This window comes from Panicum virgatum, chromosome 3N, assembly GCF_016808335.1.
Source record: "Panicum virgatum strain AP13 chromosome 3N, P.virgatum_v5, whole genome shotgun sequence".
NCBI lineage: Eukaryota > Viridiplantae > Streptophyta > Magnoliopsida > Poales > Poaceae > Panicum > Panicum virgatum.
Genome location: NC_053147.1, coordinates 33,888,307 through 33,915,076, shown reverse-complemented (window position 1 = coordinate 33,915,076; position 26,770 = coordinate 33,888,307). Strand labels below are relative to the sequence as shown.

General features: G+C 51.2%; 1 protein-coding gene across 4 annotated transcripts in view; it reads left to right on the top strand.

The window, feature by feature from the left end:
- LOC120665785 (anaphase-promoting complex subunit 1-like) overlaps positions 1–25,597 on the top strand; it is a 44,210-nt gene extending 18,613 nt beyond the window's left edge. For 3 of the 4 annotated variants that reach the window (XM_039945461.1, XM_039945463.1, XM_039945464.1), the window contains 20 exons: positions 1,014–1,094; positions 3,837–3,908; positions 4,413–4,484; positions 4,938–5,031; positions 5,116–5,198; positions 11,928–11,981; positions 12,070–12,147; positions 12,254–12,375; positions 12,457–12,617; positions 13,317–13,393; positions 13,462–13,575; positions 19,394–19,495; positions 20,211–20,351; positions 20,449–20,622; positions 23,289–23,352; positions 23,432–23,571; positions 23,678–23,826; positions 23,964–24,036; positions 24,120–24,218; positions 24,813–25,597. In XM_039945461.1, coding sequence (XP_039801395.1) covers positions 1,014–1,094; positions 3,837–3,908; positions 4,413–4,484; positions 4,938–5,031; positions 5,116–5,198; positions 11,928–11,981; positions 12,070–12,147; positions 12,254–12,375; positions 12,457–12,617; positions 13,317–13,393; positions 13,462–13,575; positions 19,394–19,495; positions 20,211–20,351; positions 20,449–20,622; positions 23,289–23,352; positions 23,432–23,571; positions 23,678–23,826; positions 23,964–24,036; positions 24,120–24,218; positions 24,813–25,190 — 2,328 coding nt within the window. In that variant the 3' untranslated portion in view covers positions 25,191–25,597. The remainder of the gene's footprint in view (positions 1–1,013; positions 1,095–3,836; positions 3,909–4,412; positions 4,485–4,937; positions 5,032–5,115; positions 5,199–11,927; positions 11,982–12,069; positions 12,148–12,253; positions 12,376–12,456; positions 12,618–13,316; positions 13,394–13,461; positions 13,576–19,393; positions 19,496–20,210; positions 20,352–20,448; positions 20,623–23,288; positions 23,353–23,431; positions 23,572–23,677; positions 23,827–23,963; positions 24,037–24,119; positions 24,219–24,812) is intronic. The other variant, XM_039945462.1, reaches the window with a different exon arrangement.
- The last annotated feature ends 1,173 nt before the right edge of the window (positions 25,598–26,770 follow it).

Here is a 26,770-nt window from a genome sequence, read left to right as displayed (position 1 = left end):
AACAAAGAGTAATAGGAGATAAAGGCTCATCTCAAGGACTGGGTGAATGGTGGGGTGTTGTCATAGCTTCAGTTGTTCATGGCGCGCCCAGAGTAGGTATGGGCACACATGCAGTCCTTCCACAGGAAAATAATTGACCCCACTATGCTCATGCGTTTTTTTACCTAAACCCTTTAAATTGTTCAATCTTTAGTCCTTTTATGTAGCATTCTGTTTGCAACTTGTTAGGAGAATGCCACTGCGCTATTTTGAGTAAATTGTGCAAAATTACAGATTGTGTATCCAAGTTATCTCAAAACTATAGATTTAAGAAGCTATATCACATAACTACAGATTCAGCACGGCATAGTTTCACAAAATTATGTAATTAAGAATTTGTATTTTGTTACAAAACTACAAATCTAGCATGCTGTTGGGTTCGGACGAGCCGAAACCAAGCAGAAAAGAAAGGTCCGAGCTCAACTGAGTAACCTTAGAGTGACATAGTGAGAAGGAGAGCAAGCCAAGTAAGCAAGAGAGCAAATGGCCAAAAGTCCTCACCTCCACCCCATGGGGGGCTATTTATAGGGAGGAGGAGGTGGTCGTTTACATTTATTCCACTGGTGGGGTCGAATATTACAAGAAGGTCCCTAAATTTTACAAATAAGCCCCTGGATGCTGCAACTAAGTCCCTAGACCTTGTAAATTGGCTATTAGACCCCCTATCTTTGCCTCTTTTACACAAAGGGGGGTCCCTAGCCTTAGGTAGATGCCTAGGGCGCACCCCCAACACATGTCATAGTATCACAAACTACACCACAAAACTACAGGTTTCACTCATCTAAAATCTATAGTTTTGTGATACATTGATGGATTAAATATGTAGTTTTGAGATACATGTTCTTAAACCTGTAGTTTGGCATTGACTTTGACAAGCAATCTGTAGTTTCGTGGAATTTACTCATTTTCAGTAAGGGCAAGTATGTATTTAGTTATATATTTTTGTGTAATTTGGACTAATTGTCTGAGTGCAGGAGCATGATATAACAACACTTGGTTTATTGCTTGGTTTGGCAGCATCTCATAGGGGAACAATGGATCCTGCAATATCTAAGGTATTAACTTCAGTATGTGGATGTGTAGATACGCTGTTATTATGTGGGTTTAATTATCATGGTTAGAAGTGAACTTGTGGACAAGTTCAGGAAACTGTTGTTGAAAGTCTTGTTCCCTGTACGGCCGTACCCAATCTGGTCTCTTTTGGGGAATGTAATCCATTTTCTCTGTAAATAATGTCGTTTTGCTGTAGCACCTACCTCCCTGTTTGGTGCTTGTAGCTCCAATCCTGTTTGAACAGATTATGGGTTTAAATTACCTTCCTAAGAGGGACATGATTTGAATAGCTTAGATTCACTGTTTAAGACTAGATTTGCAGAGGACAAACAGCTCATATTTCTATGACTTTGTCTGATTTGTACGTTATTTCAGTTAATCCCTCCTTTCCATAATACAGAGCCCCATTCTCCTGTGAAATTGTTTCTGAAACTAAGGCCCCTGGCATGAACTGGGTCTAGCTAATGAGACATTTCAACCTTGCACCCCTACCTAAGGCACTACCGCGCCACCTATAATCATTTTTCACCATTGTGGGTCCACCTTTCCACCATTTTTCCTAAGGTGGGCCAATATCATGAAACGAAGTACCTTAGTAATTCAGTTATTTTAGCATATTGCAAAAACTGCACATAAATGTACTCTTGCGCATTGTTGTTCTGTCATGCCATTATTGCAACAACAACAACATCGGCTTTTTTCCCAAGCAAGTTGGGGTAGGCTAGAGATGAAACCCGAAAGAAATAAGTTCAAAGTTCAGGCACATTGATAGCTAGTCTCCAAGCGCTCCTATCCAAAGCTATCTCTTTAGCGATATTCCAATTCTTAAGGTCTCTCTTAACCGACTCATCCCACGTCAGTTTAGGTCTACCTCTACCCCTCTTTACATTATCGACCCGCTCAAGAACCTCATTACGCACCGGCGTCTCAGGAGGCCTTCGTTGGACATGTCCAAACCATCTCAGCCGATGCTAGATAAGTTTCTCCTCAATTGGTGCCACCTCGACCCTATCCCGAATAACTTCGTTCCGGACTCTATCCCTCCTTGTGTGCCTGCAAAACCACCGCAACATCCGCATCTCTGCTACACTCAGTTGCTGGACATGTCGTCTTTTTGTAGGCCAACATTCAGCACCGTATAACATCGCCGGACGAATTGCTGTCCTAGAGAATTTGCCTTTTAGCTTTTGTGGCACCCTTTTGTCACAAAGGATGCCAGAAGCTTGCCGCCATTTCAACCAGCCAGCTGAAATTCTATGTCTAACATCTTCATCAATGTTGCCATTCTTTTGTAGCACTGATCCTAAACACCGAAAAGTATCCTTCTGGACCACCACTTGCCTATCTAGACTAACGTCTCCCCCCTCATGACTAGTCGCGCTGAAATCGCACATCATGTACTCGGTCTTGGTCCTACTAAGTCTGAACCCTTTCGACTCTAACGTGCGTCTCCACAACTCTAACTTCCTATTAACCCCTGCCCTAATCTCGTCAACTAGCACCACATCATCAGCAAAGAGCATACACCAAGGGATCTCATCTTGTATATCCCTTGTGACCTCATCCATCACTAAAGCAAATAAATAAGAGCTCAATGCTGACCCCTGGTGTAGGCCTATATTAATAGGAAAGTCAGTGGTGTTGCCATCACATGTTCGGACAAACGTCGTCGCATCCTTGTACGTATCCTTAATGAGGGTAATGTACTTAGTTGGGACTTTGTGCTTCTCCAAAGCCCACCACATGACATTTCTCAATATCCTTGTACATATCCTTAACGAGGGTAATGTACTTAGTTGGGACTTTGTGCTTCTCCAAAGCCCACCACATGACATTTCTCGGTACTTTGTCATATGCCTTCTCAAGGTCAATGAAGACCATGTGCAAGTCCTTCTTCTGCTCCCTATATCTCTCCATCAATTGTCGTATTAAGAAAATCGCCTCCATGGTTGACCTTCCAGGCATGAACCCAAATTAGTTTTGGGTCACACTTGTCACTCTTCTTAGGCGATGCTCGATAACCCTCTCCCAAAGCTTCATCGTATGGCTCATCAGCTTAATCCCACGGTAGTTAGTACAACTTTGAACATCGCCCTTGTTTTTGAAGATAGGTACTAATATACTTCTCTTTCATTCTTCCGGCATCTTGTTTGATCGAAAAATGAGATTAAAAAGCTTAGTTAACCATACTATTGCTCTATCTCCTAGGCATCTCCACACCTCAATGGGAATACCATCAGGGCTCATCGCTTTACCTCCCTTCATCCTCTTCAAAGCCTCCCCGATCTCTACCTCCTGAATTCTCACAAAACGTCTGTTGGTATCGTCAAAAGAGTCATCTAACTCAAGGGTAGGGCTCTCACTCTCCCCATTAAACAACTTGTCGACGTACTCTCTCCATCTATCCATGATCTCCTCATCTTTCACTAGCAGTCGATCTGTCCCATCCTTAATGCATTTGATTTGGTTGATGTCCCTTGTCTTCCGCTCGCGGATCCTAGTCATCCTATAAATGTACTTCTCCCCTTCTTTCGTGCCTAGCCGCTGATACAGGTCATCAAACGCCTTACCCTTTGCTACACTCACAGCTCGCTTTGCAACCCTCTTCGCTAATTTATAGCCCTCGATGTTGGCGTTGTCAAGGTGGAGGTGTCATGCCATTATTGCACTTTGAATTTTTTGATTTCTAGATATTCTGCTCCATTGCAACTTGAAATGACTGTGGCTTTATTATAACTTTACAGATGCTCTACTTTCATGTTCCTTCTCGGCATCCATCTTCTACGCCAGAGTTGGAATTACCAACTCTTCTACAGGTAACACTGCGTAGGCTACTGTTTTATTGCATGTTTTCCTTTTAGCCTAATAACTTTGAACATGTCATACTTAATTTAGAAGCCTGTTCAAGTTTATGAGATTTTTACTCTGGAGTTGCTATATGACACCTAGGTGTTGGCTTGAACTACTCACAGGTTGCATGATCAAACTTTGGAAATGAACCAAATGGTGCTTATTATTTACTTTATGGGTGTTTGTTTCTTTTTGAATTATACTACCCTGGTTTGTACATCATGAGTGTCAGAATTGAATTAAAAAACATGTACTGTGGCTTGCTGCTTTATATTGCTCTTCTTATAGATTCACACACTTTCTCTAGTTCATCTATACATAGTGATTTATAAACCCTGATAAAAAACGGTTACTCCATTATCAGCTGCTCTGTTGTGTCATCTTGAGCAATGTCCCACTTAAGCTGATTAATTGCTATAAGCAGACAAATATTACACATCAATTCTTCCATAAAATTTCTATGTGTTCAGTCAGCAGCAGTGATGGGAATTGGACTTCTATATGAAAGCTCAGCACATGCACTCACCATGAAGATACTTCTGGTAATCATGACAATAAGTCAATAAGGCTCCCTTTCTTTCTTCTCTTTTGATTCTGTATTGTTGTCCTTTTCTTTTCCTGGTTATTGATCAATGAGGAAAGAAATCAATCCTTCAATTTTTCTGGGTATTACCATGTGTATGCATGGTATTCTGCTTAATCTTTGATACTAGCATTTTGGTATACTAAAGTTCTAGCAAAATTGAAAAACTGAGAGATATAAACCTTGTGTATTTTTAGATGGATTAACTAGTTTTTGAAAAAATACTTCATTATCACAGCAGTTTCATGTATAAAAACTGATCTTTTGACACTATCACAATTTGTACTACATTAATATTTTTTCTAGTGTTAATAACCTTTTGGTTTGTGTTGCTCTTGTTAGATTTCATCTCTAGGCTACCCCACCTTGCAAGTTGGGTGTTGGGACTCAATGCTTTTTGTTTTATCTTCAGGGTGAGATTGGCCGAAGAAGTGGTGGTGATAATGTGCTAGAAAGGGAAGGGTATGCTGTCGCTGCAGGTTCTGCATTAGGATTTGTTGCATTGGGTGAGTTACATTTCATGACAAGTATTCCTGCATCATTCTTGAAGTGGCGTGCTTGCACAAAAGTAACAAAAGAATTTCTCATAGGTCATGGCAGCGATGCATTTGGATTCATGGATACTTTCCTAGATCGACTTTTCGAATATATTGGCAGCAAGGAAGTCTACCATGTAAGATTTTTTTGTTGGAGTATATTGAGCCCATGTGTATAGAGGCCCACCTAGAGGCCCATGTATATGTTCTATATATACCCACCCATTTAGGGTTGGAGGAATACAACAATTATTATCCTCCTACATGGTATCAGTAGCCCAGGTTTACCTCTCCCTCTCCACCCTCTACTGCTGCCGCCGCCGGCGAGTAGCCTAGGTTTACCTCCCTCTCCACCCTCTACTGCTGCCGCCGCCGCCGGCGAGATGGCAGGCCGCCGGCCGCCGGAGCCACCCCTTCCTCCCCTCCCCTCCCTTCCCTCTCCCCTTTCCCTACCCTCTCTTCCTCTGCATCAGGCGCCGCTGCCGGCTCCTCTGCTTTAGGCGCTTGGGCTCCACGCGCCTGGATCTCCCCTACGGGGGCCGTCGGGGCCGTGGGCGCCGGGACTCCGCGCGTCGCGCTGGGGGCCGGTGGCTGGCCCGCGCACCCGGATCCGCACGCCGCGGGGCCGCCGCCGGCCGGCGCAGCTCTAGGCGCCGCCTGGGCCGCGCGCGGGCCCGATCCTCTGCTCCAGGTGCCGCGCGGGCCCGGTCCTCTGCTCCAGGCGCCTCCCGTCGCCGCGCTCGTCGTCCAGGCGCCCGCGAGCGCCGATTCGGCTGCTGCGGGCGCAGGAGGCGTGGAGGACACGGGGGGTGGGGCCGCTCCGGTGCTCCCACCTCCGCCCGGGCCCGATCCGGCGCCCCCGGAGGCCTCTGCTGCGGCCGCCACCGACGCCCAGCAGGGCCCCCTGCCCGATGCAGCCTCTGCTGGCGCGGGTACGGGGCTGCGCGCAGGCCGCCCACCGCGCCGCCGGGAAGCAGCCCGCCGCCGCCGATCCCACTTGGCCCGAGCTCGGGATGCCTCCCGTGGATGCGCCGCTCTCCGCCGCCGCCTTCCGTGGGCAGCAGGCTGACGCCACTCTCGCTGCGGCCCTCCTCGCCGCCAAGTCGGAGGCTTCGGCGGCTCAGGAGCGGGTCCGCGCGGCTGCCCTCGCCTGGGAGCGCGAGCGCGTCGCGGCCGTCGCGCCCACCCTCATGCGCGCCGCCCCTGCTGCCGCAGCAGCCCCTACTGCCGACGGAACCACTGCCTCCCTCGCTGCTGCGCACGCCGCGCAGGCCGCCGTCGCGCCCGCCGCGCAGGCTCAGGCCGTCGTCGCCGCCTTTGTGGCCGCCGTTGCGCCCGCCATGCACGCCGCCCAGGCCGCGCGGGCCGCCGCCTCCCTCCATGCCGCGCACGCCACGCAGGCCGTCGCGCCCGCTGCGCACGCCGCCCAGGCCGACGCGCCCAGGGACCACGTGCGGGCCGCTGCCTCTCTTGCCGCTGCGCAAGCTGTCGCGCCCGCCGCGCCCGCCGTGCCCGTCCAGGCCGTCGCGGGCCCTCGTCCTCAGCCCCAGCCGGCGGCCATGCTCGCCGCTGCTGCTCCCCTGAACGCGCCGTTCTGGACACCGCCCGCTCCACCCAGCCAGCAGCCGACCTGGCCTGGGGGGTGGGACCAGGCCGCACTGGCGCAGTCCTTCAGCGCCATGGGGCGGACGCCGCCGGTCAGCACCGAGTGGATCGCCGACTCGGGTGCCTCCTTTCACACCACCCCACATGACGGTATCCTCTCTTCTGTCCGACCCCCACACCCCTCTTGTCCTTCCATCATGGTTGGTGACGGGTCTTGCCTTCCTGTCACCGCCGTGGGTTCTGCTCCTGGCTCTTTTCGTCTTCCCAATGTCCTTGTTGCTCCTCAGATGGTTCATAACCTTCTTTCCATTTCTCAGTTCACAGCTGACAATTCCTGTTCCATCGAGTTTGATTCTTTCTGGCCTCACTGTAAAGGATTTGGCCTTCCGGCGTCCGCTACTCCGGTGTGACAGCACGGGGCCTCTTTACACCCTTCGCCTTCCTTCTTCCGCTGCACCACTCTCGTCTTCTTCGCCCTGGCCGTCTTGGTCTGCCGCGACGCCGTCTTCCACCACTTGGCACCGTCGTCTTGGTCACCCTGGCCGCGACGTTCTGGCTCAGCTTGGTCGTAGCACCGATGTTCCTGGTACTAGGGCTCCTGCTCAGCCCCTCTGCCATGCGTGCCAGCTCGGTCGTCATGTTCGACTTCGTTTTTCCTCACATGCGACGCATGCATTTGACCTTGTTCACTGTGACCTGTGGACCTCTCCTGTACTCAGCCTCTTTGGCTACAAGTACTATCTGGTGGTGGTCGATGACTTCTCGCACTACTCTTGGACGTTTCCTTTGCGTGCCAAGTCTGAGACCTTCCCCACCCTCCTCCACTTCTTTGTCCTGGGTGTCCACTCAGTTCGGCCTCACCGTTAAGGCCGTCCAGTGCGACAACGGGTGGGAGTTCGATAACACCACCTCCCGGTCTTTCTTCCTGTCTCGGGGTGTTCAGCTGCGTATGTCTTGTCCGTATACCTCTCCTCAGAACGGCAAGGCTGAGCGGATGATTCGCACGACGAACGACGTCGTGCGCACCCTTCTGATCCAGGCTTCTCTCCCCCGCGCTTTTGGGCTGAGAGCCTCCACACCGCCACCTACTTGCTCAACCGTCTTCCGTCCACTGCTTCTCCTACTCCCACTCCACACCACGCTCTTTTCGGTATCCCCTCCTCGCTACGACCACCTTCGGGTCTTCGGGTGTGCGTGTTACCCTAACACCTCCGCCACCGCTCCTCACAAGCTGGCGCCCCACTCGACTCGTTGTGTGTTCCTCGGTTACTCCCCTGACCACAAGGGGTACCGATGCTTTGACCTCACCACTCGCCGCGTCCTGATCTCCCGACACGTCGTCTTCGACGAGTCTGATTTCCCCTACTACCACCTCCTCTACACCTTCTCCTGACCCCGAGCTGGAGTCTCTGTTTCCGACTGACCCGGTGGTTCAGCCACCGTTACCTGTCTGTCCTTTTCCTGCAGGTTTTCCCGGCACGCCGGCACCGTTTCCGGTGATCCCTGCTGCGCCGAGCGCGGACCCGGTGCCCGCGGTCGCGCCACGCGCGGTCCCCGGACCTCCGGTCGTGCCGCGCGCGGACCCGGTGTCACCCACTGCGCCACGTGCGGCCCTGGTGACTTCCCCTGCACCTACGCGGTACGCTCAGCCGGTGCAGGTGTACCGGCGCCGACCCCGACACCGCAGCGGTACGCTGAGCCGGTGCAGGTGTACCGGCGTCGTTCGGCGTCGACACCGGCGCCGCCTCCTGCTCCGGAGGCTCCTGCGTGGCCGACACCGGAGCCGTCGCCGCCGCCGCCACCTCCGGCTCCCTCTCGAGTTGAGCCGGAGGTGTACCACCCGCCGGTCATCCATCTGGATCCTCGGCATATCCATCCCATGGTGACTCGGCGGATGACGTACCAGGCCGCGACTCTCTCCGCCACCGAGAGAGAGCCGCGGGTCTCTCCGGTACCCTCCTCTGTCCGCGACACCTTGGCGGATCCTCACTGGCGTCGCACGATGAAAGAGGAGTACGCGGCTCTTCTTGCTAACCAGACGTGGGACCTCGTGCCGCGTCCGTCTGGTTGCTATGTGGTGATTGGAAAGTAGATCTGGACGCACAAGCGTCGGGCTGACGGCACACTAGAGCGCTACAAGGCTCGCTGGGTTCTCCGGGGGTTCACTCAGCGGCCTGGTGTGGACTATGATGAGACCTTCAGCCCGGTCGTGAAGCCCGCTACGGTGCGCACGATCCTCTCGCTTGCGCTCTCGCGCACTTGGCCTGTGCACTAGCTGGACGTGAAGAATGCGTTCCTTCACGGCACCTTGTCAGAGACTGTTTACTGCTCTCAGCCTGCGGGATTTGTGGACTCGAGTCGTCCGGATATGGTCTGCCGGCTCAACAAGTCTCTCTATTGACTGATGCAAGCTCCTCGGGCTTGGTACTTTCGGTTCGCCACGTTCTTGATGACACTGGGATTCACCGAGGCCAAGTCTGACACGTCTCTCTTCATCTACCGCTGTGGGGATGAGACTGCCTATCTGCTGCTATATGTCGACGACATTGTGCTCACAGCTTCCAGTCAGCAGTTGCTTCAGAGTGTCATCTCCTCTCTGCAGCGGGAGTTCGCTATGAAGGATCTCGGTCAGCTCCACCACTTCTTGGGCGTCACTGTTGAGCCTCGCCCGTCTGGTCTTCTCCTTCACCAGCGGCAGTACGCCCTCGATATTCTGGAGCGAGCTCGGATGACTGATTGCAAGCCCTGCTCCACTCCAGTCGACACTCAGGCGAAGCTGTCTGCTGATCTGGGTGCTCCGGTGGATGATCCTACTGCCTACCGGAGTCCGTCGCTTTGCAGTACCTCACCTTCACCAGGCCGGATCTCACCTACGCTGTTCAGCGGGTCTGTCTCCATATGCATGATCCCCGGGAGTCACACCTTATTGCGCTGAAGCGTCTCCTCTGGTACGTTCGTGGCACTGTGAACCTCGGCCTGGTACTTCACCGCTCCTCTGCTGAGCTGGTGGTCTACACCGACGCTGACTGGGCTGGTTGCCCGGACACTCGTCGCTCCACTTCCGGCTACGCCGTCTTCCTGGGCGGCAACCTGGTCTCCTGGTCGTCCAAGCGGCAGCCGGTTGTCTCCCGCTCCAGTGCCGAGGCGGAGTACCGTGCTGTCGCTAACGGCGTGGCGGAGGCGTCCTGGCTACGACAGCTCTTGGCAAAGCTCCACAGTCCGCTCGCCAAGAGCATGCTCGTCTACTGCGACAACGTCAGTGCCGTGTATCTCTCCACCAACCCCGTCCAGCATCAGCGGACGAAGCATGTGGAGATCGACCTACACTTCGTGCGCGACAGAGTCGCAATCGGCGATGTTCGGGTACTCCATGTCCCGACTACCTCCCAGTTTGCTGACATCTTCACCAAGGGGCTGCCCTCGTCGACCTTCTAGGAGTTTCGATCCAGCCTCAACGTAGCCGGTGGCTAGTTGTGGCTGCGGGGGGTATTAGCCCTTTGTACTCTACTTGTACTCTCTTCTTGTCCAGTCTTGAACACCGCTGCGCCAGTTGTTCAGACTGCGGGGGGTGTTGGCTTTCTTGTTGTCCAGTCTGGAACACCGCTGCGCCGGTAGTTCAGACTGCGGGTGGGTATTGGAGTATATTGAGCCCATGTGTATAGAGGCCCACCTAGAGGCCCATGTATATGTTCTATATATACCCACCCATCTAGGGTTGGAGGAATACAACAATTATTATCCTTCTACATTTTTTTCATAGCCTTAATAACCTCCCCCAGACCCCGCACAGCGCGGGAGCCTACGGCACTGGGTAGTTTCGTCTGTTGCCCTCTTAGCATGTGTTTGGTTGGTGGGATGGGATGGGGCGATCCCATGTTTTCTTTGGGAACATGAGGGATGGGTCCATCCCTAGAATGAAAATATACCCTCTAGATGCAGGATGCACCCATCCCTCTAGAACGAGCGGATGGGATGTCCCACTTCGCCCCCATCACATGTCGTCTCCCTCCATCGCGAGCCCGTGACGGAGGGGAGGGGAGCAGGCTGGCGAACTGTGGGCGGAGCGGATGGGACCGGCGGCTGGAGTGGGTCGGTGAGCTGCGAGCGGAGGGGAGGGGAGCGGCGGCCAGCGAGCGCTCGGGTGGAGGGGATGGGAGCGGGCCGGCGAGCGCTCGGGAGAGGATAGGGTGGTGCGGTGGAGAAGATAAGGTTGGGAAAAAAAGAAAAAGGGAAAACGAGGATGAAGGGTGGAGTCATAGATTACATATGGGTCCTGCTTCTAACACTAACGGTGTTAAAAGTGACATCCATCCTCCATTCTCAATCCATCCAACCAAACAAAAAACTAGGATGAACCTATCCTTCTCAACCAAACACAAGGTGGGATGACTCCATCCCGTCCCACCTCATCTCACAAACAACACATGCTAAGGATATGGAATTCTTTAGGATATGCTACTGTCCTAGTTGTTCCACTTTGATGGCTTATGCAATTTATTTCTTTAAGATTCAACTTTGGGAAGTGGCAAATCCTGTAAACCCCCTTATTAGATTCGTTTCTTTGATTTCATGATAAGTGTTTCATTCAAAGTGATCGTTGGCCTATTGATATATGCCCTTGTTGCTCTGCTATTGGAATGACATATCAAAATATTTAACTAATTGAGCATACAATCAGAAATGTTTTGATTCATAGGATGAAGCAAATGGGGTTTTCCATGAGATCAATAACCTCATCTACATCCAAACTTAAGTAGGCGCAAGTGAACATGATTCTAGTGTTAAATGACCAAGCTGAGTGCATTTTAGTTTGCAATGTGTTATACAGTTATACTTAACATGAAGCCTCTCAAAGTTTCATTGGCAAGAGGCCAGAATGCAAGCTATGTTTTCTTAGTTAAAATTTCATGATTTATTTAGTAGCAAGCTGGTAGATTTGGGCAGTATGCCAATATGTATCCAGTTTGGCTGATATTAGCTGCAAGATATGCCTCTCATAAGAAGTTGTAGCCAGTTTAGTGACAGAAGTTGGATAGAGTGCTTCAGTTAGGTTAGGTCTTTATTGAGTTGGGAGTTTAAATGACTAACCTCTGCTTGCGACAATCACTGAGCAGATACCAGCAGTTAATGTTTCTTTGTGCCTTTCCCTAACTCAATAGTTAAAATGCTATTTGAAGAGCAATCAGCATTTCGATTCTTTATTTAAGTTTGTTAATGATTCTATATTGTATCTCTATTTTACAAGTTGATAATGTTCTCAGGAAAAGCACCTAAATGCAACAACTGCCGATGATCAAAGTGGCAACACCGGGCAGGTCATTTTTCTCTTTACACAGCGATTTCAAAGTTCCATAAATAGCTGTACATTTTTTATGTGTATTGCTATCTTTTTTTTTTGTATAGATGATGGATGGAGCACAAATAAATGTTGATGTTACTGCACCTGGAGCAATAATTGCTCTGGCCTTGATATTTCTGAAGGTATGATTTCTTGGTTTCTTGGTATCTCTTTATAACTTTCGAAATTATTTTTATTTTTTTACCAGTACCCTAAAAAATTTCTGTACTATTATGGTTCATATCACAGACCGAGTCTGAGGAGATTGCGGCTAGACTCAGTATTCCAAATACTTTCTTCGATTTGCAGTATGTGAGACCTGATTTTGTTATGCTTCGCATTATAGCCAGGAATTTAATATTGTGGAGCAGGTAATCTTGCGATTTCAATCTGAAGTCCTTGTGCCACTTGTTGACCATAACATAAAACTAAAGAACTATGTCGTTTTGCAGAATACAACCTACCAAAGAATGGATTGATTCTCAAATTCCTAAAACTGTAAAGTCTGGTGTTTCCAACATGAGTGAAGGGGCTATTGACAGTGATGAATTTGATGCCGAAGCTCTTTTTCAAGCTTATGTTAATATAGTGACTGGAGCATGCATTGCACTTGGTGAGTAGCTTGTTTGTTGTGTCAACTCTGACATGAATCACTAACTGTTTGTGCTTCATATTTTTTTCTTAGTATAAAGGTTTTTTAAGCTTCTAAAAAGACAAGGTAATTTAGTTTTCATAATTTCTTTAAATATTTGTTTAACTTGGGCTCTACATTATATTAAACAACTAACCGTAGCTATTGTTTAGTAATTAGTGGTTCTCTTGGTCTAGTCCTACTTCTGTACTGGCTGAAAAAGGTCCTTGTACTGTTCTGTTACTACAGAACATCTCCTTTGTTTTATTTCCAGAGTATATGTTTACTATATTTTCTGTTCGTAGTCTTGTTGAGCGGCCAGTGAGTATAGTTGAGCGGTAACCCGTGTTGACGTCCCAATCCAACTGGGCGAGTTTGTTGTTTTCTTTTCTTTATGTTTCCTGCCTATGGCCTCCCAGGGCCGTAGTCTTGTATTTTTCTGCTATATCAATAGAAACGCACTCGTCGAGTGCCGTTCGTTCAAAAAAAATATATATATTCTGTTCGTGGACTGTTGATGCTTACATTCTTTGACTGACCACTTGGCACATCAAGCACTCACAAACACCAATTCAAGAACATGTAAACGCTACGGTGGTTATTCTAATGACCTATTAGACTCATTGTCGATAAGCCCATTGCATGTTTGCTGCCCTTTATCAGCTTAATCAATGTTTGCAGGACTCAAGTATGCTGGCAGCAGAAATGGTGATGCCCAAGAACTACTCTACGCCTATACTGTCCATTTTCTAAATGAGGTACATGGCCTGTTCAATTGTTATTGTTAAATTGTATTTTGGTAATATAATTGCTCATTGTTATGCAGATTAAGCACATACCTGTTCGAACAGCAAGTATACTGCCAAAGGGATTACTACAATATGTTGACCGTGGAACCCTTGAACTCTGCTTGCACCTTATTGTTCTATCTCTATCTTTGGTTAGTGAGAGTGTATCATGATTTTATTTACTTAGAATTGGTACATAGTGTTGGAGTATATTGAGCTCATGTATAGAGGCCAATGTATTACTATTATATTGCTCATCCTTCTAGGGTTTGGAGGAATACATACAATTATTCTTTCCAATATGGTATCATTAGCCTAGCATCCTCTCTCCTCCCTCTACTCCAGCCGCCACCGCCGCCGGCACCATGGCCGGCCGCCGGCGCCACCTCCCCTTTCCTCCTTCCCTCCCCTTTCCCTCTTCTTCCCCTGCTCCGGCCGCTTGGCCCCGATCTGCCGCCGCCTGGACCTCTGCTCCGGCCGTGTGGCCTGGATCCGCCGCCGCCGGGACCTCTGCCACGGCTGGGACCTCTTCTTCCCCTGCTCCGGCCACTTGGCCCCGATCCGCTGCCGCCTGAACCTCTGCTTCGGCCGTGTAGCCCGGATCCGCCGCCGCCGGGACCTCTGCCACGGCCGCCGCTGCCCTGGTGGCCCTCGCGCCCCTGCCCGACCCTGCTGCCGCTGCCGCTACTGGTGGTGCGGGCGCAAGGGCCGCGGACGCGGAAGGCGCGGGGGGGGCGCCGCCGCCTGGGCCCCCGCTTGGACCCTCGCCTCGGCCGCCGCTCGGGCTGCTGCCACAGCTGCCTGTGCTGCATGCGCCGCCCCAGCGCGGGTGCAGGGGGGCTGCGGCTGCCGCTGCTGCCGCCGACGCCGCCCTTCCTGAGGTGCCGCCCGCGTGGCCTGGACCCGGGATGCCCCCCGAGGATGCGCCGGTCGCCGCCGCCGCACTCCGTGGGCAGCAGGCCGATGCTGCTCTCACCGCGGCCCTCCTCGCCGCCAAGTCGGAGGCTTCGGCGGCTCATGAGCGGGTCCGCGTGGCTGCCCTCGCTTGGGAGCGTGAGCGCGCCACGGCCGACGCCCTCGCTATCCGGGTCGCCGAGGCGGAGCACTACTTCCGCGTCTCCTCCGGCCAGCTGCCCGTCGTCCCCGAGCACGGCGCCTCTTCCTCCCACCAGGCCCTGCCCGCTGGATCTGGACCCCGGCACGACCCGACCGACCCCATGGTCGCCCAGCTCCACCTCTAGGCTGCTGGCGTCCAGAACATCAAGGCCCTGGTCACCGTCCTCCTCGACCCCACGTCCTCCTACGGTTGCTGGCGGGACCAAGTCCTCCTCGCCCTCCGCCGCTACGACCTCGACGACCACATCCTCGTTGACACGCCGGTCGAGGCGCGGGACGTGGTGTGGCTACGGCTCGACAACGTCGCCATGTCCTGGATCTTTGAGACCATCTCCCTAGATCTTCAGGACTCACGGCGGCAACGCGCGACAGGCCTGGCTGGCGCTTGAGGGGCAGTTCATCGGCAACGCCGAGTTCCGCGCTCTCCAGCTCGACACCAACTTCCGCATCTTCGAGCATGGGGACCTCTCCGTTGGTGAGTTCTGCCGGCGGATGAAGGGCATGGTTGATGCTCTTCACGACCTCGGGTGTCCGGTGTCCAATCGGGTCTTGGTGCTCAATGTCGTGCGTGGCCTGAGCAGCACCTATGACCACCTGAAGACATGGATCACCCGCCATAGGCCCTTCCCCTCCTTCCTGCAGGTCCGGGACGACCTCGCCCTCGAGGAGATCACCAGGGGTCTCGCGCCCGGATCGTCCTCGTCCACCCCCACCGCGCTCGTTGCTGCTCCACCGGCTTCCTCCGCCGCTCCTGCCACCTCCCTCCTTGGTGCTGCTCCCACCGGGCAGACCGGAGGTGGGGGAGGAGGGCCGTGGACGTCGTCGACGGGGGGACGGGGTGGTGGTGGTACTGGTGGCCCTGCTTCTGGGTGTACCGGTACCGGTGGGGGCCGTCGGGGCACGCCGACTCCGGCTCCCGCCCCTGCCCCTAGAGGTACGCCCTCGCCATCGTTCAGCAACCCATTGTCAGGGCGCATCTCGATGTGGTCCTTCAGGGGTCGGGGGGGGGGGGGCTCGTCCTCAGCTCCAGCCGGCGGCCATGTTCACCGGTGCTGCTCCCCTCTTCGCGCCGTCCTGGATCCCGCCCGCTCAGCCCTGCCAGCAGCCGACCTGGCCTGGGGGTGGGACCAGGCCGCTCTGGCGCAGTCCTTCAGCACCATGGAACTGACGCCGCCGGTCAGCACCAAGTGGATCGCCGACTCGGGTGCCTCCTTCCACACCACCCCAGATGCCGGTATCCTCTCTTCTGTCCGACCCCCACACCCCTCTTGTTCTTTTTCCATCATGATTGGTGACGGATCTTGTCTTCCTGTCACCGCCATGGGTTCTGCTCCTAGCTCTTTTCGTCTTCCCAATGTCCTTGTTGCTCCTCAGATGGTTCACAACCTTCTTTCTATTCGCTAGTTTACTGCTGACAGTTTTTGTTCCATTGAATTGGACTCTTCTGGTCTTACTGTGAAGGATTCGGCTTCCCGGCGTCCGCTCCTCCGATGTGACGGCTCGGGGCCCCTTTACACCCTTCGTCTCCCTGCTTCCGCTGCTCCGCCTTCGACTTCTTCGTCTGCTGCTTATGCCGTGACGCCGTCTTCCACCACCTGGCACCGCCGGCTTGGTCACCCCGGCCGTGACGTTTTGGCTAAGCTCGGTTGTAGTACCGATGTTCCATATACTCGGACTCCTGCTGTGCACTTTTGTCATGCGTGCCAGTTAGGTCGTCATGTCAGACTTCCTTTTTCTTCTTCTTCGCATGCGCATGCGAATGTCTTTGATCTTGTTCACTGTGATCTATGGACATCTTCTGTACTCAGCATGTCGGGTTATAAATATTATCTGGTGGTGGTTGATAATTTTTCTCATTACTCTTAGATTTTTATTTTGCGCGCCAAGTCTGAGACCTTCCACACCCTCCTCCACTTCTTTGCCTGGGTGTCCACTCAGTTTGGCCTCACCATTAAGGCCGTCCAATGTGACAACGGGCATGAGTTCGATAACTCCACCTCCAGTTTCTTCTTCCTCTCTCGGGGTGTTCAGCTGCGTATGTCTTGTCCGTATACCTCTCCTCAGAACGGCAAGGCTGAGCGGATGATTTGCACAACGAGCGATGTCGTGCGCACCCTTCTGATCCAAGCCTCTTTGCCCCTGCGCTTCTGGGCTGAGAGCCTCTACACCGCCACCTATTTACTTAATCGCCTTCCGTCCACTGCTTCTCTTGCTCCCACTCCACACCACGTTATTTTCGGTACCTCTCCTCGCTACGACCACCTTCGGGTCTTAGGGTGTGCATGTTACCCTAACATCTCCACCACTGCTTCTCACAAGCTGGCGCCCCGCTCGATTCGTTGCGTGTTTCTTGGTTACTCCCCTGACCACAAGGGGTACCGATGCTTTGACCTCACCTCTCGCCGCGTCCTGATCTCCCGACACATCGTGTTTGACGAGTCAGATTTTTCCACTCCACCTCCTCCACACCTTCCCCTGACCCCGAGCTGGAGTCGCTGTTTTCGACTGACCCGGTGGTTCAGCCACCTTTACCTGTCTGTCCTTTCCCTGTAGGTTTTCCCGGTGCACCGGCACCGCTTCCGGTGATCCCTGCTGCGCCCAGCGTGGCCCCGGTGCCCGCTGTCGTGCCACGCGCGCCCCAGGACTTCCTGTCGTGCCATGCGCGGCCCCGGGGTCTCCTGCAGTGCCACGCGCGACCCCGGTGCCTCCCCCGGCGCCGTCGCGGTATGCTTAGCCGACATCGGCGCCGCCTCCGGCTCCAGAGGCTTCTGCGACGCCTACGTCGGAGCCGTCGCCACCGCCGCCTTGCTCTCGAGTCGAGCCGGCGGTGTACCACCCGCCAGTCGTCCATCGAGATCCTCGACATATCCATCCCATTGTGACTCGGCGGATGGCATCTCAGGCCTCGACTCTCTCCGCCACCGAGGGGAAGTCGCGGGTCTCTCCGGTACCCTACTCTGTCCGCGACGCCTTGGTGGATCCTCACTACCGTCGCGCGATGTAAGAGGAGTACGCGGCTCTTCTTGCTAACCAGACGTGGGACCTCGTGCCGCGTCCGTCTGGTTGCAATGTGGTCACAGGCAGGTGGATCTGGACGCATAAGCGTCGGGCTGACGGCACACTGGAGCGCTACAAGGCTCGCTGGGTTCTCCGGGGTTTCACCCAGCGGGCTGGTGTGGACTATGATGAGACATTCAGTCCAGTGGTGAACCCTGCTACTGTGCGCACGTTCCTCTCACTTGCGCTCTCTCGCTCTTGGCCTGTGCACCAGCTGGATGTGAAGAATGCGTTTCTTCATTACACTCTGTCAGAGACAGTCTACTGCTCTCAGCCAGCGGGATTTGTGGACTCCAGTCGTTCGGACATGGTCTGCCAGCTCAACAAGTCTCTCTATGGTCTGAAGCAGGCTCCTCGGGCTTGGTATTCCTGGTTCGCCACGTTCTTGCTGACATTGGGGTTCACCGAGACCAAGTCTGACACGTCTCTCTTCATCTACCGCCGTGGGGATGAGACTGCCTATTTGCTGCTCTATGTCGATGACATTGTTCTCACAGCCTCCAGTTAGCAGTTGCTTCAGCGTGTCATCTCTCTGCAGTAGGAGTTTGCTATGAAGGATCTTGGTCAGCTCCACCACTTCTTGGGTGTCACTGTTGAGCTTCGCCTGTCTGGCCTCCTCCTTCACCAGCGGCAGTATGCCCTCGATATTCTGGAGCGGGCTAGGATGACTGATTGCAAGCCCTGCTCCACTCCTGTCGACACTCAGGAGAAGTTGTCTGCTGATCTGGATGATCCTGTGGCTGACCCTACTGACTACCGGAGACTGGCCGGTGCCTTGCAGTACCTCACCTTCACCAGGCCGGATCTCACCTACGCAGTTCAGCAGGTCAGTCTCCATATGCATGATCCCCGGGAGTCACACCTTGCTGCACTGAAGCGTCTCCTCTATGTCCGTGGCACTGTAGACTTTGGCCTGGTCCTTCACCGCTCGTCCTCTGCTGAGCTGGTTGTCTACACCGACGCTGACTGGGCTGGCTGTCCGAACACTCGCCGCTCCACTTCCGGCTACGCCGTCTTCCTGGGCGGCAACCTGGTCTCCTGGTCGTCCAAACGGCAGCCGGTTGTCTCCCGCTCCAGTGCCGAGGTGGAGTACCGGGCTGTCGCTAACGGCGTGGCGGAGGCGTCCTGGCTACGACAGCTCTTGGCGGAGCTCCACAGCCCGCTCACCAAGATCACGCTCGTCTACTGCAACGTCAGCGCCATGTATCTCTCCACCAACCTCGTTCAGCATCAGCGGACGAAGCATGTGGAGATCGACTTGCACTTCGTGCGCGGCAAGGTCGCCATCGGCGATGTTCGGGTACTTTATGTCCCGACCACCTCCCAGTTTGCCGACATCTTCACCAATGGACTACCCTCGACCTTCTCGAAGTTTCGCTCCGGCCTCAACGTAGCCAGTGGCTAGTTGTGGCTGCCGGGGGGGGGTATTTGCCCTTTGTACTTTCTTGTTGTCCAGTCTTAAACACCGCTGTGCCGGTAGTTCAGATTGCAGGGGGGTGTCCTTTGTACTTTCTTGTTGTCCAGTCTTGAACACCGCTGCGCCGGTAGTTCAGACTGCGGGGGGGTGTTGGAGTATATTGAGCCCATGTATAGAGGCCCATGTATTACTATTATATTGCCCACCCTTCTAAGGTTTGGAGGAATACACACAATTATTCTCTCCAATACATAGTACTCGACACAGCTGTTGTCTGTACACATTTCATCAAGTCTTATGGATTTACATATGTCATTATCCTAGTAAATAGTTTTGTGCACATATGTGTTTTAATTTTCTTGTCATTTTCCTTTGTTAAGGTAATGGCAGGATCCGGAAATTTGCAGATTTTCCGCTTACTGCGTTATCTTAGAGGAAGAATGTCTGCAGAAGGACAAGTGAATTATGGATTACAGATGGCTGTGAGTATCGTTAATAGCTTTGCTGAACAAATATGTTTTTCTTTAAAATCAAATACCCGAGGACTGATAGCAGATATATTCTTTTACTGCACACTATGAAAACTCTGAAACGGAAACTTTTTGTTATCAGGGTTATGATTCCTGGCTAAAGACCATGTGACCTTTTTGGACTATGTCACCCTCTAAATATCATCGCTTTTAGGCAGTCATCTTGTTACCTTTTTGATCCGAGGTTTTATGTTATGTAGCGTTGAGCATTGTGTGAAAACTCATTGAAAGCTTGAAACCAAACTAATGATGGAAAATCCTTCAGATCTGCTGGTTTTCACTTGTTTTCTTGAACTTTCTTTTGGTCATTACTACCCTGACTACTGGATCCTGTATTCTGGCCTTGGCTTTTGGTAGGGAATTTTAAGCATGCTAGTAGATACAAAACTTATGGGTGCTACTGCCATATGAAAATTACACCAAATTGGTGTTTCCAGTTAATATCATGTACATCAAGAGAAATGCTTTCTGCTCCAAATATATGTTTTGTACACTGCAGTGTGTCTTTTGGATCACATCTAAAATTTGGAAGCAATATATATCTGATTAATGCATCATTGTATGAGAGAATTAGAAAATCTGCTGATTTACAGGAATTTTTTCATGTTAACACATTAGTATTTTATTGTGTGAGAAAATGGGCTAATCCCGTTTATCAACTATGTAGGTAAGCCTGGCGATAGGATTCTTATTCCTTGGAGGCGGGACACACACTTTTTCAACTCAAAATAGTGGAATTGCTGCATTATTGATCTCACTTTACCCACGTTTGCCTACTGGACCAAATGACAATCGCTGTCATCTCCAGGTCATTCTCTTCTACTTCCCTCAGCTCTGACCTTCACTGTATGTCATAGCTTCTTTCGTTGCAAACAAATTTAAGTTCTTTGTGTTACTGTATTTAGGCATTCAGACACCTATATGTAATAGCTACAGAGCCTCGATTGGTTCAGACGGTAGATGTTGACACAGAACTTCCAGTTTATTGCCCATTGGAAGTGACAGTTGCTGAAACAGAGTATTATGATGAGACCAACTATTGTGAGGTGACACCTTGTCTTCTGCCAGAACGCTCAGTGGTACGTATGGTTGATTCAAGTTACAATTATTGGTGAAACAATATTCTTAATAAACATTAAACTTTAAGCATATACTGATGTACAACATATGTTTATCGTTTGACACTACTTTAACAAGGTGCACTGAAGTTACTGACATATTCACCAATTTATTTTGTCTGCAGTTACTGACATCTACTTCCTATATAGCTGGCAGTTGTTTTTTTTTTGTATTTCTGCTATTCCACTATTGGCAGAAACTTTTCTTAAGTATTAACTAAAATGCGGGTGCTTTAGGTACTGAAACAACATATATAATCTTACCCCAGTGCACTAAGCCATAGTCGGCGCTCAGCCTGCGCCATGTCTTTGGTTCTGTTGTGGTGGGCACACTTGCCATTGTCCTCGTCAGCATGATTAATCTGTCCTCGTCGGGGATGCTATTAACATCGAGAGTAGTTTTTGGTGCTTGGCAGATGCCTCTAGTTTCAGGAGTTCCTACTTCCTAGCTAGGTCGCTGACCCTGAGTGTCTAAGCTTTGGAGGTCTGGTCGGTTTTTCTGTTTCCGTGGCGCGTCTGTTTTTTGTACCCTGCTGTGTGGGTGTGGGTGGGGGTGTTTGGGTGGGGGGCTTGAGTCGTGTACTCCCTTTTCTACCTGAAAGAAAATGACACGCAGCTCTCCTGCCTAGTTCGAGAGAAAAAAACGGTGCTCCACCGATCAGCCAAACCTTTGTAGGTTAAGTTGCACCTTCGGTGTTGTTCCTGGCCTGTACCACACCCTTAGCCTGCCATCCTGCCTTGTGTTACATCACTTGCGGACAAATTGACCACCTTCTGGGCTGGATTAGGCAGCCTCAACACAGATGAAGCGGTGGGTGTGTGCAGGATCTGCTGCCGTCTTTTTCGATGGTGATGACTAGAAATGAGATATTGACGAACCAAAGGATAGTAGGGATTTTTTGTAGGGAGGAATCTTTTGTCAGTGATGTTTGCTAAATAGTAATTTGTTGGAAGTTTTCTTAATTTTCATGGTTTTGAGGTTAAATAGCAAAGTGAATGAACTACCACTGTTGTACTGCTGCGGAATCAAACAATGTAATTGTTTGCCCATCACATTGACAGTATATAAGCACAACCCTTGTATTTAATTTTAAGCAATTAAGCATGACATGCACTCCATCTTGCCCATTCATTCAAACTGGTGTAATCTTCCCTTTTTGTTGTCATGTATGGTTGCATTTCATTCTTCATGCCTTTGTGGTTAAGTTTCTTTGGATAATGACCACTTCAATGAAGGATTCACTAGCAGTATCTTATAGTTTGCTCCCTATACTTTGTACAACCTGTGATACTTTGCCAAAAGTGTCTTATCAAATGTCAAATCAACCCAGAAATGGTTCCATTGCCACATATGATTAAACTCATTCTTCTTGCAAGCTGTTTCTCTATCACATGGTCAGTAAAAATATGAGCTATTGTTAGAGTATATTAGACAACTCCGGATATGGTTGGTTTAGGATTGATTGTAATCAAGGTTTTAAATCTCCCGCTATAGCTTCCGCAAAAGCTCGCTATAGCTATTTAAGGTATGGTACCGCTATTTGAACGCATGTGTAATTTAGCCGCTATAGCCCGCTAAAGCCTCATTTAGCCCGCTATTAGCTGTTTTTTGAATCCAACAGCTAAACTCCTTAGCCCGCTATTTAAAACCATGATTGTAATTCCGAGATAACCTTCCTTATCTTTACGAGAGGCTACTTGCCCTCCAAGACATGTAATCCTATATATTCGCCCTAGAGGCTTAATGCAATACATCGACCACATTATACACATCCTACTTTCTTACATGGTATCAGAGGATCACAATCCTATGACCTAACTAGGCTTCCGCTGCCGCCGCCACCGTGCCGCCCCCGGGGAGATCGATCTCCGCCGGGGGCAGCGCCCTCGTAGGATGCCCGGCGGATCCCTATGATCCGTTGTGCCTGTCGTCGTCAAGCACAGCAAGGGGACCTACCTCGCCGCCATGATTCGTCACCAGCACTGCCGTCTTCGCCTCCCCCGCCGAGCGCCCCGCCGGCCACAGGCCCCCATCACTCAATAGCATTGAGAAGAGATAATGTAGGAAAGAAATTTTGTTACAAATGAATTACCGAAATAAAAACTACGGCAGTGCAAACCAATGTACTTCGAGCACTAGATCGTAATTTTCTAAAAAAAATGTATGCCTAGGAAAAGAACATTCATGATCTTGCAAAGTTTCATAAAAGTGGGCATTACCAAGGGTCCCTAGTGTTTTAACAATTTTTCCAGCTCCCTATATTTGTGTTTTCCAGTAACGTCAACTTTGATCATGAGTTTTGCCACGTGCAACCTCCCCCGTCTGCGCTCTATTTTTTTAGAATTTTGATGTGTATTTTTAGCTCCCTATCGTTTTGTGGTTTCCTTTACAATCAACTTTGATCATGAGTTTTGCCAGTTCACATGCAACCTTCCTCCTTTGCACTCTATTATTAGTTTTGAATTTTGACCTTTGTGTCTTTTGGGTTTCATCTCTAGCCTACCCCAACTCGCTTGGGACAAAAGGCTATGTTGTTGTTGTTGTTGTTGTTGTTGTTGTAAGTATATAGAAAGTGCAGGTGGTGCGAGTTTGAACCAATAAATTGCACTCTGTAATTCTGTTGCAGCTTAAGAGCATTCGAGTTTGTGGACCTAGATATTGGCCTCAGGTGATAAAACTTACACCTGAAGGTATTTTACTTATCCTGAACATATCACATTTTTCTTCAGAATTTTTTTTCATTATATTCTTATCATGACTTTCAAATAGACAAGCCATGGTGGAGATCTGGAGACAAGACAGATCCCTTCAACGGGGGCGTACTCTACATAAAGCGAAAAGTCGGATCATGCTCTTACTCTGATGATCCAATTGGCTGCCAGTCTTTGATTTCACGGGCAATGCATGAGGTTAATGTTTTGTCACACTTGTGCGGATGTGTTCCTTAATGCCCCTATTGAGGACTATAGGTGATACTGACATGTAACTTTACTATCCTCTTGCATCGAACTTCAGGTTTGTGATATGCCATCTGCTAGATGCAGTAATAAACCAAACAGCACTAATCATAGTTCCAACAGAATTGATCAGCTTGTAAGCACTTATTCGGCCAATCCAAGCTTGATTGCTTTTGCAAAACTGTGTTCCAAGTCATGGAAGAACAGGCAAGTGAATTTTTATGTCCTCTTTCCTTATATTTGCAAATAAGAGTTTTGGTTAGATAAGCAGCACTATATGTATGACAAGTCATTTGGCCGGCTTATTTTTGAATTCTATTCTAATGTTTGTCTTCCAACTGCAGATGCAATTTTCGAGAGTTCTGCTCTCAAGTGCTGTATGAATGTATGAGCAAAGATAGACCATCACTGTTACAGGTTTCTTACTGTAAACTTGAATATCAATTTTTGCTCATTTCTTATCAGCTAGCTTGTTTTAGTGACAGTTATTTCTCATCCAGGTATATATCAGTTTTTACACAACAATTGAGTCAATGTGGGAGCATTTGAAGATTGGACATTGTCCTTTCTATGATTCCCTTTTCCTTCCCAACTTCAAGGTTCGTATGGAGCACTCTATCTACGGTTGTCTTGTTGGTCTTTATTGCCCGTTTGGATTGTTTCAGTCTCCATTCTAAAATCATTGTTTCCAGCCAAATTGGTAGTTCACCGCCTGAACCATCTGATTCTTTTTTTATTGTTTGGATGGGCATATTGTGTTTCCCCCTTTGGTCTTCTTTTTAAAGTTTCATCCTTCCTGTTTGTGCTGATAAAGTTTCATGGTGCAAATGCACGAATAGCATGGTGGTCACCAGGTAGTGGTACGAGCCAGCTAGGATTCGTCCCAGCTTGCATAATAAAAAAAATTCCTTCACTGTTCCTCCCCAAAAATTACTGTCAGGGCTACGGCCTATGGTAACGGTGCAGACTTGCAGTATTACCAGGGGTAGTGGTAGTGGCTGCCAGCCTAGATTACGGTGCTATCAGTCCAACCCTATATGGTTAGGCTGGGGGCCAGTTTGGCTGGGGTTTTCTCTCAGTGCAAAGCCGTGACATTGGTCTTTCCCTCACTGGTCATTTTTTTCAATAAAGTTTCAGTCAGAAAATGCCCAACTTTTGGTGATGTTCCTATGATTCTTCTTTCCAATGTGCAGGTCGCTTTGGCTTACAATGAAGCAGTAATTGATGGTAGAATCACAGATGGAGGAATTATTCAGTCCATGTTCTTGGAGTCGCTTATGAAGCGTGTGGGAGACATCTTTGCGGAATTGCCTAACCTCAAGGACAACCTTCACCATTATTTGACCACAGGCAGATGGCCTGATGTCCAAAATGACGTGGTGATCCTCTCTTGGTATCTCCAGTGGTACAGCATTCCACCTCCCCATGTTGTGGCTTCTGCAGTTGAGAAGATTAGGCCCAGAGTCCCCGCCGGTGTATCTATGCTCCCTCTGCTTCGCCTCCTGCTACCAACCACGCATCTTGGGGGACTGATGGAGATCGAGAAGTTCCAGACCACCATGAAAGCCTAAAAGCCGACCGTTGCAAATGCAATCAACGCTAGGCCCTTGTGCTAGCAGGTTGTTGATTGCAAATACCTAGTCATATATCAGTATGAAGGTTAGTCAGAGCATTGTTAGCGCACATGGTGAGGAGGATGGGGTAAGTGTGTAACCAACTGCAAATTTTCTTAATTTAATGGGCTATAGTGAAGGGCCTCTTTGTACAGTTTGTGTAACCTTAATTTAATGGTATATCCCTGTTCATCAATCTGGGGTGGATACAATTGTATAAGAAATATTGAGGGTACTTGGATCCTATGTACCATAGTGCAGGACATTTGACCGAGAAAATTAAAGTGATGTCTATGGTAGGGATGTAAATGGTACGGATATTTCCCGAACGTATTTGATTTCGATTCGGTCTGGAAGGGGTTTTATTCGTTTGTATCCGATTCCGGATTGTTGGAGTATATTGAGCCCATGTATAGAGGCCCATTAAGAGGCACATGTATAGGTCTATATATACCCACCCATCTAGGGTTTGGAGGAATAGAGCAATTATTTACACTCCTATATGGTATCAGGCTAGTTTTTCTCCTCCCTCCACTCTCCAGCCCGCCGCCGCCGCCGGCCACCAAGGTCGGCCGCCCCCCCCCCCCCCCCCCCCCCCTCCTCCTCCCCTCTCCTCCTTCCCCTCCCTCTCTTCTCTTCCTTCCCCTCTCTCTGCGCCGGCGCCATGGCCTGCCAAGCCCGCCGCCTCCCTGGCCCTGCTCGATTCCGAGCAGGGCAGGGCCGCCCCCGAGGCCGCCGCCGCCGGATCTGCGCTTCCCAGGCCTGGAGCTGCGCCTACTCTGCTCGGGGCCGGTTCCTCTGCTCCGACGCCGCCGCCCGCCTGGAGCAGCGACACCGCCGCCTGGAGCCGCCCTACCGCCGCGCTGGCCGCCCAGGCGGGCCCTGGCGCGGGCGGAGCCCAGGCCGGGGCTACAGCCGCCGCCGCCGCCCAGGGCCGCGCTGGCCGCCCAGGCTAGCCCTGGCGCGGGCGGAGCCCAGGTCGGGGCTGCAGCCGCCGCCGCCGCCGCCCAGGTCGTTCCCGGCCCTGGTGCAGGCGCGGGTGGGCCTGCAGCCGTCGCTGCCGCCCAGATCGCGCCCGCCGACATCGCCGCCGCCGCTCAGGACGTCCCTGGTGCGCGGCCCCTCTGGTGCCTGCGGGTGATGCCGCCGCCGCTCACCGCGCCGCGGTCGCTGCCGGCTAGCAGCCCGCCGCTGCCACCGTCGCCGATCCCACGTGGCCCGAGCTCGGGATGCCAACCATGGACGCGCCGCTCTCTGTCACCGCCTTCCGAGGGCAGCAGGCCGACGCCGCTCTCGCCGCGGCCCTCCTTGCCGCCAAGTCGGAGGTTTCGGCGGCCCAGGAGCGATCTGTGTGGCAGCCCTCACCTGGGAGCGCGAGCGCGCCACGGCCGACGCCCTCGCTCTCCGGGTCGCCGAGGCGGAGCGCTACCTCCGCATCTCCTCCGGCCAGCCAGTCGACCCCGAGCACAGCGCCTCCTCCTCCCACCTGGCCCCACCAGCTGGATCTGGAGCTCGGTACGACCCGACCGACCCCATGG